At 38.4% G+C, this 16,637-nt stretch overlaps 1 protein-coding gene across 5 annotated transcripts in view; it reads left to right on the forward strand.

Annotated features, from left to right (window-relative positions):
* The window catches only part of LOC117287856 (glycine amidinotransferase, mitochondrial-like), a 36,600-nt gene extending 21,022 nt beyond the window's left edge, over window positions 1-15,578 (forward strand). For all 5 annotated transcript variants that reach the window (XM_033768414.1, XM_033768412.1, XM_033768410.1 and 2 more), the window contains exons 4-8: window positions 3,051-3,246; window positions 8,514-8,704; window positions 9,372-9,509; window positions 11,351-11,579; window positions 14,745-15,578. In XM_033768414.1, the coding sequence (XP_033624305.1) occupies window positions 3,051-3,246; window positions 8,514-8,704; window positions 9,372-9,509; window positions 11,351-11,579; window positions 14,745-14,971 (981 nt within the window). In that variant the 3' untranslated portion in view covers window positions 14,972-15,578. The remainder of the gene's footprint in view (window positions 1-3,050; window positions 3,247-8,513; window positions 8,705-9,371; window positions 9,510-11,350; window positions 11,580-14,744) is intronic.
* Window positions 15,579-16,637: the final 1,059 nt, after the last annotated feature.

A 16,637-nucleotide genomic window follows, 5' to 3' on the forward strand; every position in this document is an offset into this window, starting at 1 on the left:
GACCATTCTCCATCCACAAACAAAATGTCAGCCATTTTGTTTTCGCTTTGGCGACAGAATGTTGACAGTTAACGGTTTTATTTTAGACCTTTCCGAGATGAAAAAACATTGTATGTGTTCTTATAGATCATAGGTAAGCTAGTTTGTGTATTATTGTGCCGCAAATAATGCCCTTCGCTTCACCATGTTAACAACGTGTGTACATCATGTGTGTAAACATTGAGGATGGTGTGGCAGAAGTAGAACAAAATGATCCACGGTTACGATCTCGTATTTTTTAATGGTGTGATTTCTGATGCCTTTTTAGTTTAACAAAAAGAATCTTAATAAAGAATGCAATTTCAATAGTTTTGGCGTCAAGAAAAAAAAAAAAAAAAAAAAAAAAAAAAATCAAATTTTCTGAAATCCCGTTTTCCGTTTCAAAGGGCGGATTCCGCGAATTCCGTCCGTTTTCCGCGATCGCGGAAAATCAGTGGCCCTAAGTTTGGTCCTGGGCCAATGGCTTTTAAAGGAAATAATCGCAGCGCTTACGTAATCAGGGAATTGTGCTTACGCTAAGCGTATTTAACAGCTTAGCAGGGAATGTGTTCTTGAGCGTCACAATTCGCATCAACAAATTTGCTACAGTTGACTAATTGTGCTCAACTCATGCGAAACTTTCACTGCCAAAACAGTGACTTAAAAATTTGATTTGCATTCGCAGGAACCGTGCTTTACTTGTAACAAAAGTAGGCCGGGGCGACTAGTGTGCTTTAGTGTTAAATTCGCGACTACAAATTATTATTTGAGTCGCGACTACTGTTTTTCTCTACTCCGTTATAATTGTGTCCACACATTGACTACAAAATTTGTCCCGACTACCTGTTTGGTGAACCAGTTGTGTTGCTTACTACTATTCGCAACATAATTAATACTGCCTTGCGGCATAGCGGCACTAATCTTGAGAATCCGTATTTTATCTCGACAAGTGTCGTAGTTAGGTTTGAGGTGCGACTAGTCGAGTAGTAAATTTCACTAGTCACCCATTCGCAACATAATTATTATTGCCCTTGCGGCACGGCGGCACAAATTTGAGAATCCGTATTTTATCTCGACAAGTGTCGTAGCTAGATTTGAGGTGCGACTAGTCGAGTAGTAAATTTCACTAGTCACCCATACGCAACATAATTAAAAATTTGTCCCGACTACCTGTTTGGTGAACCAGTTATGTTGCTTACTACTATTCGCAACATAATTAATATTGCCTTTGCGGCACATAGCGGCACAAATCTTGAGAATCTGTATTTTATCTCGACAAGTGTCATAGTTAGGTTTGAGGTGCGACTAGTCGAGTCATGATGGGAACTTGCTTAATGAAAAAGATTCAGTGCTTAGCAGAAGCAGTGAATTCTGCGCTTACGTCAAGCGAAATAGACTGCTAAGCAGGGATTTCTTTTGTTTGTGTGCTTCCAAGCTCGCACATTATATTCCGCGTGCATAGTAAGCGGAAAATGGTGATCGTAAGCGCAGACTTTGGTCGTTATGAGAACCATGAAATTTTGCCCTGTAAGTAGGTTTGGTAAGGCCTAAACTTAAAAAAAAATGTTAGTACATGAGGGGAAATCTTGTGAGACTGGTCCAATTTGATTCTGCTTCACTGCGTAAGCAAAGAGTTGACACTTCAGAAGCGCAGATATTATCGCTTACATAAAGCATATTTCACAGCATAGCAGGGAAATTTTTGCTTGTGCGCAGGGAAACTTATCATATGTAATCTTTGCTTTGAACTTGCACAGATATTTCAGCGCTTGCACAGTAAGCAGAGAATGGTTGTTGTACAATAAATGGGCACAGTTTGGTTGAAGCAGACAGCCATAAAACTGGGCCGTGTTCTATAGGGGAAGTTATAGCTTGACATTTTATGACAGTTTTGGTCTCTGCGACGTACACATACAAATACAGAGTCAGAGTCAGAGTCAGAGACACGTATAATACTATCAAATGGAAGCTTTAGGATGTTTAGCTAAATTCCTATCATAAAAAAATATTAACATTCTTTCAACCGATTTTTAAAAAAACTTTTTCAGTTATAGACTCATTGGCATTGCAGATTAGTCTTTGGTAGCTGTGGGCCCATGTTGACCTTTACTTACGGGTCAACCGGGAAGTGTGACCTTATAATCAAGAGCTACACAACTTTTTTGAAACCTTTTTCAGTTATAGATTCCTTGGGCAATGAAGCACATAATCCAAGCAAAATATTTTTTTGTTTTCTTCAAATTTGCCTGGTTTTGTTAAAAATTTTGATATTCAAAAGTGTGGATGAACACATTCATAAGCATTCAGGACTTATGTGAAACCAAATTTATCATTTACCAATGATCTTTTTAAAAAATTTCATCACAATTGCCTGGTTTTGTGAAAAATCAAGGTATTTAAAAGTGTGGATGCATTTGTAAATATTTAAAAGTGAGGATGCATTTGTAAATAAAGCTTTTTAAAATTCACTTCAAACAAAAATCCTTGTGGTGCGATTGTTGGACCATCTACTTAACAAGGTTTTGGCCCGATCTGATTCAGGAGTGTCATCATGACAGACATGGCACACTAGAAATGTTCAACACTATTATCATTATTGATATTAGGAATTTTGTGTATTTTATTAGTTTGAGCTTCCTGTTAAACCGGAAGAAAGGTCAAACTGAGCTCAGATTTTGCACTTTAAATATCGAATGCGCCATGAGCTAAAAAAATATGGTGCAAATAATGATGACTTCATGTAATATATGGTTGAGGAAGTTTAGTTCCTTAAAGCCATTGGACACAGTTTCGGTAAACAGTATTGTCCAAGGCCCACACTTCGTGTACCACAACTTCTATATAAAATAACAAAGCTGTGAAAACAATATTTCAAGAGAAGTCTTTCACCATTACCTTCTGTAAACCTTGTAAGTTATTTGTAAATCTGTGAACTTTTAATTTTTTTTCTGTACCGAAAGTGTCCAATGGCTTTAATTCGATTGTTTTAAAATTTGTCATTAATGCGTCATTTTTGATCTCCTGTGACACAGGCAAACACCTACAACAAGTATTGGGAATTCTTTCAGCGATTTGGAGGCAAGCCTTTTCCCCAAGAGCATCTTGTTAAGGCCCATGCAGAAATTGAAGAGTTCTGTAATATTCTGCGGCATGAGGGTGTCACCGTACGACGCCCCGAGCCCCTGGACTTTCAAAAGGTGTATGTCACTCCCGACTTTAGCGCTACAGGTATGGATCCAATTGCCTTCAAATTTTATTGTATCATTCTGGTCATTTGATGAAAAGACAAACAGTTTGGGCCAGCTCAAGGATAAATTGTGCTTTCAAAAGTGGATACTTTTGTTCATGTTCCCAATGGTCCAGGGGTGTATGATATTAAAGATTTCAATGAACAAAAAAGATGGCTACTTGCTTGCATGCTCTGTGTTTGGCTCTCCCATTATTGATAAATTTTGCTGTCCACAGCCCTCTATGCAGTGTAAATTTTATACCAGATGAAAGGTTAGTGGTTGCTGATCAGAATGGTTGCTTTCCTGATGGATTTGCTGCTGAGAAAGATGGGTTATGTCGTGTTTTCCCATCAGAATTTCCTCAACTTCTACCAGTCTTCAAAGGCAGTTGCATCATGCAGTCCACACCTGGCCGATTCCATTGTCACGACCATGCCACCCTTTGTCCACTCCTGCATTCAATGGACTACACCAAGCTACATGTACATGTACCTGCCTGTGTGCATCCAATATGGCTGACCATCAAACTATATATTGGATACCACAGCTCTAGAAGTAAGTTTGGCAAAGCTTCAATTAACTATTATCCAAACTCTACAGCTACATTTAATCTACCCCTTGCAATGTCTGGAGACATTGAAGTCAATCCTGGTCCTGTTAAGGACCCCTGTGGTAATTGTAATCGCCCAGTAAAATCCAACCAAAGATCTCTCCTATGTGAAGATTGCAGCCTGTATATTGGCATCAGAAGTGTATTCCTGAGATGAACATTACCCAGTACACCCTGCTCATCTCAAGTACAATTGACTGGTTTTGTCCCAACTGTTTGAGTGCATCACTGCCATTTTCTTCATGCAGTGACACTTCATTCCAAGAAGCTTTTGCCGACTTGCCAAACTCCTCTCATCCATCAGTTGACATCAGAAGACTTCCAAGTGTATCCGATAGCACCCTATCAGCCCCAACCGCATCCCGTAGTCACCTATCTGGGCTGTTATTTAATGCTCGCAGTGTCCGAAACAAGGGTTTGGATCTTGCCACTTCAATCGCCTCTTCGACCCCACCTGACATCCTGGCTCTGACGGAGACTTGGCTCAAGGAACATGATTCGGACGCCATCTTGGGACTCCCTGACGACTACTTGATCTTCCGTAAGGACCGTCCCTCTCGTGGTGGTGGCAGCTTGACTGCAGTCAAAGCAAACCTTCATCCTGTCCACCATGCCGAGTTTGACTCCCCCGATCTTGAACTCTTGTGGGTGTCGTTATCCTGCCAGCGAGGTAGATGTCTTCTTGGCACATTATATCGCCCTCCCTGTGCCACTACTTCGTTTTGGGATGATCTCAACGCCGTGGTCTCAAGAATGGATCACTTTCTTCCCAAATTTGACTGTATTATTTTCATGGGAGATTTCAACATTGACTGTAATCCTGCGGTAGCCGACTCCCCGAACCGTTCTCGTTTGTTTGAACTTGCCGACTCGTTGAACCTATTTCAGCTTGTCACCGACATCACTCATTCCCCTTGTAGTGATGACACCATTTCTTCTGGGTCCACTATCGACTTGGTCTTCAGTAGTTCTCCACATAACTTTGTATCCGTTGAGACTGTTCCCAACCCTGTTACCAGCGATCATCTTGCCGTTCAGTTCGTCACTCGTCTGAACACTTCTCCTCCGCATCCCTCTGTTGTTAGACAGTTTTTGTATTACAATCCTGATTCTATCTCTCATCTCAACGCTCTCCTCCAATATGCACCCTGGGATCTTGTTTTTGACAAAGATGACATCAACTCTTCATGGGAAGGTGTTTTGGATCTGATTAATGCTGCTGTCAAAGACGCCATTCCTGGTTCTAGGAAGCGGACAAGGAAAAGAAACAATTCTCCATGGGTTGATGCTGACCTGAAACATTTGTCTGTAAAGCGTAAACTGTTTTCCAAGGCTAAGCGCTCTGGATCTCTTGTTGATTGGAACACTTACAAACTTGTACGTAATCAGCTAAAATATTGCTCCCGCAAGGCTTATAAACACTTTGTTGATAACATGTTTTCATCTAAGAATAACAAAAAACGGTTTTGGTCCTTTGTTCGTAGTAGAAAACGATCACCTACCCCATTGTCTTTTAAACATGGAGCCCAAACACTAGTCAACCCCCATGAAATAGCTTGTGCTTTTAATACTTATTTTGCTTCAGTTTTTTCTGCTGATGTCCCCGTTTGTCAAGACCCTCCCACATGTGATTTTCCCATTCCAGCTCTGTCTAGTATTAACTTCTCAGTTGATGATATTCAGCGTACCTTATCTTCCTTACCTCTGGGGAAGGCTCCTGGGCCAGATGGAATCAACGCTAAATTCTTGGGTAACACAGTTTCTACAATCTCTCCGGTTCTCTGTAGGATCTTCAATGATTCCATTGCCTGTGGACGCCTTCCCCGTGGTTGGAAGCTTGCCAACATCACCCCTGTGTTTAAATCTGGTGACCGTTCCCTTCTTAGCAACTATAGGCCTATTGCTCTCACTTCTCTCGTTAGCAAGATCATGGAGAGACTGTTAGCTAATGCTGTTAAAGATCATTTAAATTCTAATTGTTTATTGTCTGATAAGCAGCATGGTTTTGTTCCTAACAAATCTTGTGTCACCCAACTTATGAATGTGTATCATTCATGGGCTACAACTTTAGATAAGCGTAGTCCCCCAAGGATTGATGCAGTTTTCTTGGATATGAGCAAAGCCTTTGATCGTATGCCCCACCATATACTTGTTCGTAAACTTGCCAGTAACTTTAACATCCGTGGATCTCTCTGGAGCTGGATAAAAGATTTTCTGGTTGATCGTCAACAAAGAGTCACATTTGTTGGTATGAACTCCTCATGGTCTGTAGTTAGCTCTGGTGTTCCTCAAGGAAGTGTTCTTGGGCCTCTGTTTTTCAATTTATTCATCAATGATATATCTTACAACCTCAGTTCTAACTGTGTTCTTTTCGCTGATGATGTATTAATTTATCGTCCAATCCGTTCCTGTTTAGATGTAGGTTCCCTCCAGCATGACCTCGATAAGCTAAGCACTTGGAGTGTTTCCAATGGTATGACGTTCAACCCTACAAAGTCCAAAATCATGCATATTTCCCGTAAACACTCTCTCGACCCCCCTGTTTACACTCTTTCAGGTTTTCCTGTGCAACCCACATCCTCTGTCAAATACCTTGGAGTCACTCTGAATGCTCAGCTCTCTTGGAATAACCATGTAAAAACTGTTGTTTCAAGTGCCAATAGAACATTGGGCCTCATTAAGACCATTGCTTTCAATTCTTGTTTCAGCTAAGTTCTGTCTTTATAAATCCCTAGTTCTCCCAATTTTAGAATATGGAATGCCAGCTTGGCTCCCTCATACATCTCTCCAGACTCAGGCCCTCGAACGGGTACAAAAACGTGCTACTCGGTTTATTCTTGGGCAGAGGATGGGTGAGATGTCCTACCCTGATAGACTTAAGTCCCTCAACTGGTCGTCTGTGTCAATTCGTCGTAATTTTTCTGTTTTGTATTTTATCATTAAGGGTAAGTTTAACCTTATTCACTGCGATGTGGCAGACATCATTTCTGTCAACCATAGATATCCTAATGTTCTCACCTTCAAACACCTGTATGCTAGAACCGATGCTCTGCACTTATCTGCTCCTCATCTTTTTCCCAGACTTTGGTCTAGTTTGCCAGAAAACATTCGTAATTCACTACTGCTCTTGCCCTTCCACAGCTTTCTCAAATCACTTAGATTTTCTGTCTGTCAACCTCATGAATCTACTGAATAGTAGCTTTAGCCCTATCACTTGTGCAATATTTTAAGTCGTTTTAATTTATCTACAAGTTTAGGTTTTATTTATTTATTTATTTCCCTTTATTGTTTATCCTTACCCCATCTGTTATTTTTACTTATTTATTTATTTTTAATTTAATTTATTTTTTATTCTTAATATATATTTAGCATTTTCTATTGATTTTTAATTTTCTGCTTTTATTATTGCTTTGTGTACTATATTATGTTAAATCTATATTAATTTTATTGTGTACCCCAGATGTGGGGCAACAGATCTACGGATCATAGTATGAATTTGCTTTTGTTGTCCCTTGCCCATCTTGGGGTATAATGCTGTCAATGTATTTTGTTTTGTACTGTTATGGCGAATAAAATAATAATAATAATAATAGTCACAAAAGTGGGAACAGATAGGAAGAAAAATGCTACTAGTGATTGTTAACTGGTTTGATCCAGGAATGAGTTACACGTAAACACGATTTTTCTGAACTGTTGAAAAGCATTTACCGTTCTCAGTTGTCTTCAGTTAAGTACACATTAGCGTAACATTGAGAATAATAGTGTAATTCAGTATGTCAGAATAGTAAAAGAAGAATTATCAAACAGTTTTATTACAAACAAAATATTTTTTTTTAAATTGAAGTTTTCTTATCTAAATACATTCTCTCAGGCAACACATCAAAATATTTTTAAAGCAATTTGTTAAGGGCAGCATTTTGAAAAATTTCTATAGTTTTTCTCGGGTCATAAACCCCTTTGATGCTTAGAGACACTGGACCCTTTGGTAATATTGTCAAAGACCAGTCTTCTCACTTGGTGTATCTCAACATGCATAAAATAACAAACCTGTAAACTCAATTGGTCGTCAAAGTTGCGAGATAATAAGGGAAGAAAAAACACCCTTGGCACACAAAGTTGTGTGCTTTCAGATGCTTGATTTCAAGACCAAAAAATCTAATTCTGAGGTCTCAAAATCAAATGCAAATGTTTTAGTGGAAAATTACTTCTTTCTTGAAAACTACATGTACATGTACGTTACTTCAGAGGGTGCCGATTCTCACAATGTTTTATACTATCAACAGCTCTCCATTGCTTGTTACCAAGTAAGTTTTTATGCTAACAATTTTGTAATTACCAATAGTGTCCAGTGCCTTCAATGGCAGTTCAATAATTAGTTATGAACTTCAACTTTTATTTTGGGGTTACAAAGAAAAATTGACTGTTGGACTGGAACCAATGACCTCCAGATCAACGTGCCGGCGCTTCTAGCCCTTTGTTGGAGGTCTCCCTATTTTTGGGGTGCCAGTCAGAACAAGCCATACAACACTGCAGTAAATCACACCCAGGGATTACACCCAACTTCAATTTTGGCGCAGTTTGACCTTGAACTTGCCCACTGTGCAGTGCGTCGAGGGTTAATAATTTGGGTAATTGTCTTCTTTTTAAACATGCAGGCATGTACGCCGCTATGCCTCGAGACATTCTGATGGTGATAGGGGATGAAATTATTGAGAGTCCCATGGCATGGCGTTCTCGCTTCTTTGAATACCGGGCTTACAGACCTCTGATGAAAGAGTACTTCAGGGCAGGAGCGAAGTGGACGACGGCGCCTAAACCACAAATGAGCGATGAACTCTACGATTTGGTTGGTATACATACATAGATATTATATAACAAGTACATTTTGTATTACACCCTTGGAAGTTGTCATTTGATGGAGGTCACGGGGCTTGAGTTCAGTGAGCTTGACTGCGCAGCCACAACTCACAAGTGGTCCATTCAGTGCATTTTGATAACAATTCATCAATTTGTTTTTCATGACCACAGGCCGGACAGGAAAGTGGTATTTTTACCTAGAGTTGTTGAAACTGAGTCTGAGTATCAAGCATTAAGTATGTGACTCTGAGTACAAGTAACTTGAAAGTCAAGTATCGAGTATGAAACAGAATGAATGCAAATACACAGAATGATGATCTGACCCCACAACACAGAGCGATCCAATGAAACAGACATGGCCCCATAACACAGATTGACACTGTGACACTGATTGACCCCATGACACAGAATGACCCCTTAGATTGACCCCATGACACAGAATGACACTGTGACACAGAGTGACCCCATGACACAGACTGACCTCTATAACACAGAATGACCATGACACAGAATGACCCCCATATGACACAGACTGACCTCTATAACACAGAATGACCTCTATGACACAGATTGACCCCCGTGACACAGAATGACTCCCTACAGACTGACTTCTATGACACAGAATGATCACATTTTTTTTAATACATGTATTGAAGACATATCCAGTGAAATCTGCAGAAGAAAGACATCTCTTGGCTTGCCAAGAAAAATTTGTGACCACTGAGTTTGAGCCTTGCTTTGATGCTGCTGATTTCATCCGTGCCGGGCGAGATATATTTTGCCAACGGAGCCAGGTAAATCACTTAGATTTTCACAAAAGAGTTCTCAACGAATAAAATGCTGATTTTCCGTCAACTTTTTGTCATGTTATTTTTTTAGTATTATATTTCTCTCTGGTTGCCTTTCTGTATTTTCTGTCGTTACACTATCTGTTAAATGTATGCATAAATCTATTTAATTAGGGTCTACTATTTTCCCCAGTCTTCAATGTTAATCTTTTAATTTTATGTATGTTTTATTGCTTTGTAAATTTAAATATCTAAAATATTGTTTTCATTTTTGGGTTGAGATTAGCAGACTTTTAAATCACTGTGTTTAAGTACACTTTTATTTGTCACTGCCCAAATTGATATTGGTCAATAACAACCCCCACCCCCACACCCTTTTATATATTTGTTTATATCGCATGTTTGTTTTTTGACCGAACCAATAATGATATTGCTTTAAAATGTAATTGGGTAAATGAGTACATTAAACATTCTTCATATAAAGCACGATCACCGCTCCAACTTACTCCCTTTCATAGCAGGAAAATAAACAGTATGTAAACAACCTTTTTGTTTTGAATATGACACTATACATGTAGAAGGCCATTTTCAAGACCTTGTATTTGGCAAGAAATACTTGTACATGTAGGTAAGGTTGAAAACTTATAAGAATCTTATAATATTATTACAAGGCTGCTGACCGCGTTCCCACTGGATCCACAATTGCAAGATCGGGATCCCACAACAAGATTAGTTGAAGGCCTGAAATCGCACTCGCCTTCCCACTTGAGTATGATCGCGCATTGATCCCCCTTTTGGGAACGGAAGTGGGTTCAAAAGAACACTGTTTTGCTAGCAAATTGCGGGGTCAGATCGCCCTTTGCGTTCTCACTAGACTTCTGATCGCCCATTAATCCATAAGGGCGATTAGTCTGCTTTAATCCTACTCCCGAAGAAGGATCAAAATTGCACGGTCAGATCCTGATCGCCCTTGCGTTCCCACTGGAGCCTGTTTCTCGTTGATCGCCCTTTGATCTTTCTTTCGGGGTCTTTCTCGAATTGGGAGATTAATGCGGTGTCCAGTGGGAACAGGGTCTTAGCAGTTCAACAGGGTCTTAGCAGTTCAATACAGGTGCTTATAAGATTCTTATAAGTTTCTTTTGGGGTACAGGCTATTGTAATGTTGCTACTGTGTTTGTGTAAGTTCTCGTCAAAAACAAATAATCTACACATATGTATCTCTTTTATCACTCAAAGGTGTGAAAAATCCTTTGGAGCGCTCTGGTTGCCCAGGTTGCATACTCCCCAGGGAGCTGAGAAAGACCAAAGGAATGTTATTGGCCCAATAATTTCACAAAGAGTTAGGAATTGAGATAAATTGAGGCTAGTAACAAGTTAGGATGAGCAACTCGTCCTAACACGAGATAAGACTAATCTTAACTCTCTGTGAAACCCACCCTTGAGCACTAATGTAGAGCACTTTGAGACAATTATTGTAAAATCCGCTATATAAGAACTTAAATTATTCTTAATATTCTTCTTCTTCTTCTTCTTCTTATTATTATTATATAGTGAAGGTTAACGGTAAGACCATGCAATGATAATAATTAAATTAGTTGGGGGTGGCTCTGAAAAGAACACTTGGGTTCAAATCGATGTTTTGATCAGAATGCTCTGATCGTCTTCTGGAGAAAGCTGGACTCTGATGTTGCATGCCGCTTAAGTAATGTAGATGCGAATAAGCTTGGAAGGCGATTGAGGGAGCTTGGTGATTACCAGTGTACATGGTGTTACCGCAAACCTTTACTATATCAGATTCTATCATGCAAAGTTTCAAATCCTACTTATTTGTTCTTATTTATTTAAAGGTCACCAACCTAATGGGAATTGAGTGGCTGCAACGCCATCTCGGTGACAAATACACCGTCCACCGTTTGTCCTTCGCCGATCCCAATCCCATGCACATCGACGCCACCTTCAATATCATCGGTCCTGGCCTGGTTCTTGTCAATCCAGAGAGGCCCTGTCATCAGTACTCCATGTTCCAGAAGGCTGGATGGGACTTGTTGCCAGCACCAACACCTTGCATGCCTGATGGTGAGTACTGACAGTCAAATACCTCCAGGCAAAATTTCATAGAGCTGCTTCTAAGCACAACTATTTTTCTGCTACGCAGAAATGGATAGGATACCAAGTCACAAGTTGTACGTGTGACATGGTAACCTTATTCTGGTAAGCGTTAATTTTGATAAATGTTTAGCTACTTTTTGTGCTTAAGCAGCTCTATGAAATTGGGTATACCTACCATTATCAGTTGAAATTGCCTTCTTTCGAATTTGTTCCAGGTGAAACCCTATAGGAAAACTAAATGAAAGTCAATGGATTTCTCTCATCATTGAATTTTGTTGATTAGGCTGTGAGTAAACACCAAAAGATGAACTCTTTGAATTGTTTAGGTTTTCGAATTGTCTATGTTTTCGTTTGAATGCATTGCATGGAAACAACCACTGGTGTCGATGACATTTTATAATAAACAAGTAAAATTTACTAAAGTGTCTGGGGTGGGGAGTACAAGAACAGCATAATTCTATGCCTTGTTTTTATTTTTGCTGTCTATGTTTTAAAACTGTTTTCGTTGTGCAATGCTTTCCTGATCTGGTATAGGAACAGTACTGTGATAAGTTTGTCTTTTTGTGCAACTCTAGGTCTTTTGCCCTTTTAGATTTGGGGTCTTGTGTTGTTTGTGCTTTTTACGTTTTCTGCTTTTTATCAATCATTTGAACTACCTTTTTATTGTATTAACTTTGTACCATATTGTACATTAGAGACCACAACTCGGTTATTTCACTGCTAGTGTCTTTAAAAGCCATTGGACCCTTTGAGTACAGAAACAACAAAAAGTTCACAGATTTACAAATAACTTACAGGGTTTACAGAAGGTAGTGGTAAAAGACTTCTCTTGAAATATTATTCCATTAAATGCTTTACTTTTTGTGAAAACAGTAAAACAATATCAAGGTTTGTTGTTTTATATAAAGTTGTGATACACAGTTGTGGGCCTTGGACAATACTGTTTACCGAAAGGGTCCAATGGCTTTAACCAATATTGATGAAATAAATAAACCATTAATTGATTGCAATGCATGTTTGGCAGACACAATGTAACTAACGATTGGCTTATGTCTGCATTCAACCAGTTTCTAAATTGGTATTGTCGCTAAAACTTACACACCTGCTGTTCTTTTGAGCCATATCCAAAAGTGCCTTGACTTAATAAGGTCAGCTGAACTTTCTTTTTCAAAGTGGCTGCATTTTTTTTCAAAGTTCCTAATACGTAAGTGCAGAAGGTTTTAACATAGTTTCTTCATGCAAATCAATGTTTTTGTCACAGAAATTTTACAAAGGAACATGCATTAAAGGCAAAAGAGATTAACAACCAACAGTGACAACTTCTAAACTACATGAGCAAAAATTCCATAAATGTTTTGTAGATGATGAACTTTTGTTAAAGGATTCGGGCTTTGCACGCAAAGGTTAGGGACTGCACCCCTTCAGTGGTTTTTCATTATAAATAATGCGTGATCTTCGGGGTATTAATGACCCAGTTTGCGTGAGTGTTTTTAAGTGTTTTACAAACAAAGTGAGGAGCTGAGATCAAAACAAGCCCAAATAATGAAATGGACCCTTGAAACACGTTGTGGACTTAAACATGTTCGCCCTTGTTGTTTTACAGTGTCTTTTTTAAGTGTACATAACTAGTGTCCGATTATATATGTAACCAGTAGCCTTAGGTTACAATTTAACTTAGTTTACTTAGACTCCATGTTGACCTTTACTTCAGGGTCAACTGGAAGTTGGACCCGTGTCAACCGGAACTGAGACCATATCTCAAGAACTACACTACTGATTTTCAATTTCTTTTCAGTTATAAACTCTTTAAGTATTATAGTCTTGGGTTACCAGGACCTATGTTGACCTTTACTTCCGGGTCAACTGGAATTGGAACCATAAGCACTACACACTTGATATTTTAATTTTTTATAGCTGTTTCGTAGCGCTGGTCAGCAAACGGCTCAATTTGTTTTTTTCCTCGTTTTTTTTTCTGTGAAAGCGTTTTTTTTGCATGGTTCCTAAAAAGCAATTGCATTGATCAACATTTAGTGATGAAAAGTATTTGTCCTATGATGACCCTTAAACAATGACGTCATGATGACGTCATCAGTATCACCTGTCACATTAACGCATCTTTCAGCTTTAAGTTATAAAGATTTGAAAATCTAAAGACATCGTAGGTTTTTGTTTGCGGGATTTGGTTGGAATAAATTAGATCTTCATTTTATTTTGTGTGCGAGACCTCACATAACCTCTACTTTCGGTCGAAACCGGAAGTGCCCTCTAATTCATAAGTAGGATAAGTTAAGAAGCTGCTTTCTATGATGTTACTGTCTGGCAAGGGTGGGTACACTGCTAAAAATGGTATTCTTGAAACAAGAAAAACATCTTATTTTGAGAAAATATTTCTTGTGTCACTCCCTAGAAAAAGTTTGTGGGGAGTGACACAAGAAATATTTTCTCAAAATAAGCTGTCTTTCTTGTTTCAAAAATACCATTTTTAGCAGTGTAGTTCAAAAAAATATCAATGATGTCACAAAACGAAACAGTGCCCTCTTGCGACAGGTTGAAAACTATTCAGAATGGACTTATTGATGGTGTATGTGGTGAAACTTTGTGTAATCGCTTTAAAATTTACACACATGTTGATTGTCAGGCAGGTATCATATGTGGACAGTTTTGGATCAATGACGTCATCGGGGGGGCACGTGACATGGCATTAAAGGTGCACTGTTTTAACTCGTATAACTCCCGAAGTAGTGATGCGTTCATGTTGAAACTTAGTAGGCTGTTAGATCTTAGCAAGTTCCTGTGAATTGTGAAATGACGTTATGACGACGCCATCACGTGATTTTTGATGATTTTTTTCATTTTTTGTACCTTTAAGTCATAAATTGCAAACTGAACAGTGTATTATCTAAATTATTTTATTTAAATAGCCTGGATTGGTCATGCTGTGAATAATATAAATAAAATTTAAAATTCAGTTGAGAAATTTAAAAATGTTGTTAACAAAACATTTTTTTTTTTTTTTTTCAGTGTTAAACCTTTTGAGCATTGTTGTTAGCCTTAGGTTACCGCTGACCCGGGTCAATCGTAAGCAGTACCGTATCTCAAGAAGTACATACTAAATGTTTAATTTCTTTTCAGATCATCCCCTCTGGATGTCCTCCAAGTGGCTGTCTATGAATGTCCTCATGCTCGACCCTAAAAGGGTCGTCGTTGACAAAAATGAGATTTCAACCCAGAAGTTTTTTGAGAGCCTGGGGATTGAATGCATCACCATCTCACTGCGCTTTGCCAATTCCCTCGGCGGAGGTTTCCACTGTTGGACCACAGACGTACGTCGCCAAGGAACATTGGAATCTTATTTTTAAACACTCTCAGCTGTCAAATTTCCATCATGTATTTTTTTTTTTCAAATGAATTTTTTCCCCTTGCAGTCAAAAATATTTGAATCAATTGATTGCTAACTCACATCGCGGTGTATATGGGTAAAACTAAAATTAATATATTATTTATAATTTAACATCTCATTAATTGATTATACAAATGTATTACGCAGGTATGGGTATAACCTTTTTCAAAACTAGGTTTTTAAATAAAATGTAATGACTAATTAACTTTTTAAAATTGGTGAAAAACTTTTTCTTGGTCCCTCAGTTTTTTACTCTGTCCTTATTCATATTTTGTTAAAAATAATATTAACAAAAACTTGTGGTCATAATTTTATAACAAGGCTAATCTTACATGGAATTTGTTGAGTGGATTATTTATTTATTTTAAATCCAAATTTCTTTGGGTGCCAGAATGCAGAACTGCATATTTAAAGAAATATGACGTTTAAGTGAACCAACGCAACTGGGTTAAGTTTTATGAATTAGGCTGCTTGTCAAAATTCAAGACGAATTTGAACATTGCAAAACAAAAAGTATATTTTATAAATATTATTCATTACTAATAAAGATATTCTATACAGTCCAATGATGTGTTTCCCAAAGAGTCATTGTTCTCATGTGTACTCAAAACTCAATTGACATTTACATGTATCTCTAGCTCTATCTATAGACCTTGGTTGCTATGAATGTTGCCATCTTGTAGGGCAAACCCGTACATCAATGAAGCATGCAGCGGCCCCGGTTTTATTTCTATGGCACACGTGTACGCACACGCTCACGGACGCCATGTTGTAGGGCAGGTATTTGAATAGTGACATCACATCCAATACGGTCTATCAAAGATTATCTCTGCCCTCAAAATTAACTAAATTTTCCAGGGAAAGAGAAATAATTAATTGTATTTAAACACCTACCTGGGCGGAATGTTTTCAACGGAAATGGTATTGTAACTTGTTTATAATGCACCTGTTCACCATTTTAATGTAATTTTTATATGTGTACAATTCTGAATTTTTCATATTATCAATTAAAAAATCAGGCCCCAACCTAAAAGTTTTGAAAAACTAAAAACACTTGTGCCGTTGACAGCGCGCGTCGAATCGAAGGACAATGCCGCTGACGTCATTTGTGGGAGTTTGCTTTGTTATACCTCCACGCTGCAACAAAGCGGCTTTCAAATTGGACCTCCCAACTATGACGTTTTGAGAGTGATTACGTAACGGGGCTTTTCGCAAATCTCTCAGAAAAGCGCTGGATAAGGGCATTCGAAATTATGTTTTTTTACACAATTGAAATCTTTTTATAATCATATGACTCGATTTCCTTATTCATTGAAAACATTAGAAGTGAAATTCAGCCAAGTTCACGACTTGACATTTTCGTTCAAGCAGGTCTTTAAAGGCAGTGGAATGAAAATCAAATTCGTGGAAAATTACTTCTTTCTCGAAAACTATGGCACTTCAGAGGGAGCCGTTTCTCACAATGTTTTATACCATCAACCTCTCCCCATTACTCGTCACCAAGAAAGGTTTTACGCAAATAATTATTTTGAGTAATTACCAATAGTATCCACTGCATTTAAGTGTTTGGCTCAAGGACAGGCCTGTCATGATCTAGATTCGAACCTTCACCCATATGACTTATA

The sequence above is a fragment of the Asterias rubens genome, chromosome 3, assembly GCF_902459465.1.
Source record: "Asterias rubens chromosome 3, eAstRub1.3, whole genome shotgun sequence".
Lineage (NCBI taxonomy): Eukaryota > Metazoa > Echinodermata > Asteroidea > Forcipulatida > Asteriidae > Asterias > Asterias rubens.